The sequence below is a fragment of the Panthera uncia genome, chromosome F1 (genome assembly GCF_023721935.1).
Source record: "Panthera uncia isolate 11264 chromosome F1, Puncia_PCG_1.0, whole genome shotgun sequence".
In the NCBI taxonomy this organism is placed as follows: Eukaryota; Metazoa; Chordata; class Mammalia; order Carnivora; family Felidae; genus Panthera; species Panthera uncia.
In genome coordinates this window covers 9170884-9175410 of record NC_064813.1, presented here as the reverse complement: position 1 = coordinate 9175410, position 4527 = coordinate 9170884, and the positions used below count along the sequence as shown (strand labels likewise).

General features: G+C 38.6%; 1 protein-coding gene across 1 annotated transcript in view; it reads left to right on the top strand.

The window, feature by feature from the left end:
- FMN2 (formin 2) overlaps positions 1-4527 on the top strand; it is a 346387-nt gene that overhangs the window by 95496 nt on the left and 246364 nt on the right. The window contains 2 exon segments of the mRNA XM_049635319.1: positions 1-401; positions 2030-2174. The exon segment at positions 1-401 is cut by the window's left edge and continues 288 nt beyond it. Coding sequence (XP_049491276.1) covers positions 1-401; positions 2030-2174 — 546 coding nt within the window.

Sequence of the window (4527 nt, the reverse complement as noted above, 5' to 3'; positions counted from 1 at the left end):
ATACCTCCTCCCCCGCCTCTTCCTGGAGTGGGAATACCTCCTCCCCCTCTCCTGCCAGGTGAAGGAATACCTCCTCCCCCTCCTCTGCCTGGAGTTGGGGTTCCTCCACCTCCTCCTTTGCCAGGTATGGGGATTCCACCTGTTCCAGCTACCCTGCCAACTTCTGGACCAGGCATTCCCCCACCCCCTCTGCTTCCTGGATCAGGCCCTCCACTCCCCCCTCAAGTTGGAAGTAGCACTTTATCAGCACCACAAGTGTGTGGTTTTCTTCCTCCTCCATTGCCAGCTGGCTTGTTTGGATTAGGGCTGAACCAAGACAGAGGGAGTAGGAAGCAGCCAGTAGAGCCTTGTCGGCCCATGAAGCCTCTGTATTGGACGAGAATTCAGCTGCATAGTAAAAGGTAACATGAATTGGAGCTCATGTTTGCACAGTTTGTCAACAGGAGGGAGCATTTACCTTTAAAACTCTTGGGGAAATTACAATTTAGTGCATTTTTAAGTACTGCTCTGAAACTTATCTGTAGATTTTTATGTTAATATTTAGTGAACCAATCTGTTATTTCAAATTTTAGACTTTTCTCAAAAGTATCAAAGATATAAAACAAATGATATATGTGTATCAATGTATAAGATGTACAGATATCTATCTGTATAGTTAATTGATCAATCTTATGAAGATGGGAGGATGTATCTTTCTTAGCATACATGCTCTATTGCCTTGTTCCAGAACCTCACTCTAGCAAATAGCTTATAAATATAAATCAAATCCTTAAAAGACAAACTGACTCTTGAGGATATTTTTTGCATTCTTTCAAAGGCACAGTCTTGTGTTACTGTTCCCTTTTGTTTGCAGTAGTCTTTCTCTTCAAAGATGTGCTATGCAAAAATACACATATCCACACCCATGTGTGAAATAATTTAGTTTTGAGAATTTCCTGGCATTTATATAGAGAGTTTGTGACACAATGTGGTCATAAAGTCATACTTGGGAATGATATTTATAAAAGAATACTTCCCACCATGTATGCTGTTGCCATATTACTTATCCATGCATAGTCTATAGTTGACATCCCTTGATCCCTGGGACAGTACTATGACACATGGGTGAGGAATGTGCTGGCGGGGGACAAACCATACTCTTTAAACTTTACTGGACTTCCTTTTTTTCTAACTTTCCACGATCCCTTGAATTTTTTTTTTAATTTTTGTATGATGTGGCATGCATTTAGAATAGGATCTTTCCAGGCCTCGTTCTCATTTGTTATACAATTTTCTCATCACTGAATCACATTAGGGGAGAAGAATCTACATAGTTTGACTACTTCTAAATTTGCAGCTCATTCTTTCTGTAATTTCCATGTTACTTATATATGCTGAGGCATCATGTCAAACTGTGACCCAAACTCATTTTATCCAGATACATTATAAGAAGTTATTTTGTTGTGTTGTTCCTTTGTTTCAAAAAATAGATCTACCCTTTTTAGGTGGTACGACATGAATCTGCAGTCACTAAAGTCAGATAACAGTGGGTGATGAAAGTGGGTGGGAGATGGAGGGTACCACCTTGGATCATAAAATAATTTCTTTTTTAACCCGTGCACAGTTCACAAAGCTGATGAGTCAGGTTTGAACTGTGAGATATCAAATATTTCTTGCCTTCATAGCTTATACTGAGAGGAGTTTTGCTTCTATGTTTTTATACAGTGATTTGATAACTAAGAATTCCTGGAAAGTATTTTTTTCTAGGCAAAGGCTTCATTCTATATTGATGGCATTTTAACTTTCTTATCAAGTTGATAAAACAAGTGTGAGTCTTAAAGAAAAAGTATTCTTTCTTATCACCTTCCTCTTGCCCTCGCTTCCACCTCCTCTTCCCTTCCTTCCAGACTTCCTGCCTTCCTTCCTGACTTCCTCTCATGTTTTTTTCTCTTCTGCCCTTCTTTCCTTCTCTTCATTTTTGTTTATGCTCACGACAATATCTTGTAGTTTGGTTTGATGACTGTTTCATTGGTCTTTTGCTTAACTTTAGAGACTCCAGTGCTTCACTTATTTGGGAAAAAATTGAAGAGCCATCCATAGATTGTCATGAATTTGAGGAATTGTTTTCTAAAACTGCCATGAAGGAGAGGAAGAAACCTATTTCTGACACTATCACAAAGACCAAGGCTAAACAAGTGAGTATTTGTGTGCTTTCTGAGATTGGGCAGTATTTGGGGCATAAGTATGAACTTTCATTAGAAAAAAAAAATGAAACTGTTTTCTGGGGTGTATAACCTCCATAGTCCTTAACCAGATAGAAGTTAGAATTTTAGAACATGTAATTAAGTAAAATTATGCCAAACAGAACAGCAAATAATTGTTTCCACCAGGTGACAATGTCCTGACTATTTTAATTTTAGCCTTGTGATACATACTTCCGAAATTTCAGCTATTGATTATTTCCAGAATTAGTTGTCTAGAAATAAATTGTTAATTGATTGCAATTCATCTGAGCACTAGTATGGATGGAAACAAAGGTAAAAGTGGGCAAAGAAAAACAAGTAAGCAAGAAGTCTAGTCCTTAGTAATCTGTAATGCATTTGGTATTTTGTGGAATTGACACTCTTTAGAATCGAGTTAAACAATCACACTGTACTTGACATATGGAAGGATGCCTTACATATAGTACCAGCATCTCCATTCTTTGTTAGAGCCTTTGATCTATACTGTGATACCTGGATTAGACAAAGAAAGAATAGTACATTTGGAGAAAAACATTTCAAAGAAATATTTCCCAACTGGTCCACCCAGTGGCCTTGATCATGAAATTTCTTGTCATTCAGGAAATTATAGTAAAATTCCACAGTAATAAGCCCCATATAGAAGGTATTGCTAGCTGTCCATCTTTTACCCTAAAATGGGGAAATGGCTACATTTCTTAATTTTTCTGGTTGGGGGGTTGAGTGCATGGATGCAAGAGAATGGTGAGCAGCTCAGTCCTGGGAGGCGGTGAGAGAGAGGTGAGACCCCAAGCCACCAGTGTTCTCCTGGACCATTCTCCCCAGATAAGTGGCAACCAATGGGGTGATTCCTTGAATTTTTGCCCCTGACCTGGAAGTTGTGGCTAAAAGTATGACCCAGAGTTGTAGCTAAAAGTATGATCCATTGACATTTATTTCAGATCAGATAACTCCCACCATATGGATACTGCCAAATCCAGCCAGGGGAGGATAGATTTGAATGGCACAGCTTGACCCCTGGGACCTCTAGCTGAGTGATAAGCAGGCTCACTGCAGGCTTTTCTATTATTCTGAAAATGATGCATACCTAAACATTATGCAGCTGAGGTTTTCAGAATCATTTATTGCAGTACAAATGGCCTCTGGCGACCTTAGGTCAAGGACTATGATAAATTGGACAATAGCTGGCATATTGTAGGCACTGAATAAATATTTGTTTAAAAGTAAACCAGCTGACCATGGGAGGAGGACTTCATAATCAGAGACTATGCCTAATAATGATTAAAAAACAGAAAATCATTCATCTCATAGTAATCAGCATGGCTAAGGTGACAGTACTAAGGGGAATAAAAGCAAATGGAAAACCACATTTTCTCTGACAGAGGTAAATGTTAAGAAAAACTCTTTTCACAGTACATTTGCATATAGCACACTTAGGCTGAATCATACCTCTTCTGTGGACTCTTATGGAGTATATATATGTATACTTATATATGTGTGTATATATATATATACATATATATATATATACACATACATATACGTATGTATATGTATGTATATATATGTATGTGTATGTATATATATACGTATATACACACACACACACACACACACACACACACACACACATGTACACATATGTATCAAGGACAATGAGGCAGCCAGGATTGTCATTTGATGGTGGGCAGATGTGACATGGGATGTTTCTTGTCTAGGGAAGGTATACTCAGAAAGGCAAACAATGTCTTCTCTATCTTTCATCACCACTTTTTTTCCACTGAATGAACATAGATAAGGAAGATACTTCATACATTACCAGAGACTTTAGGATTTCATACTTATTTGACATAATCTTCAGTTTTTGGCTTACTGAAATAAGATTTATGTGTAAGTCATCACAAATTCACAAATTCAACTAGTTTGCCTGAGATGGACTGTGCACAACACCAGTTCATCTGCATGGAACATCATCTCAGCATGATCACCTTACTCTGTCATTAAGACATTTCATAAACTATGGGTAAGAGACTTTGCCAATGTCATAATTTGCACTTATTGACTGTGATGCTACTGTTGACTTTAACTCCAAACGGGGTTAATGGAAAAGTCTCCATTATGACTCCTGATAACCTTGTTCAGCATCTCCTTGGTCTAGGTCTTGGTATTGAGCTCTGCACTTCAGGTCTGTTTTTGAAGGGATAAGGTTTTTGTTTTTTCCCTCTCCCTCTCCCTCTCCCTCTCCCTCTCCCTCTCTCTCTCCCTCTCCCTCTCCCTCTCCCTCTCCCTCTCCCTCTCCCTCTCCCTC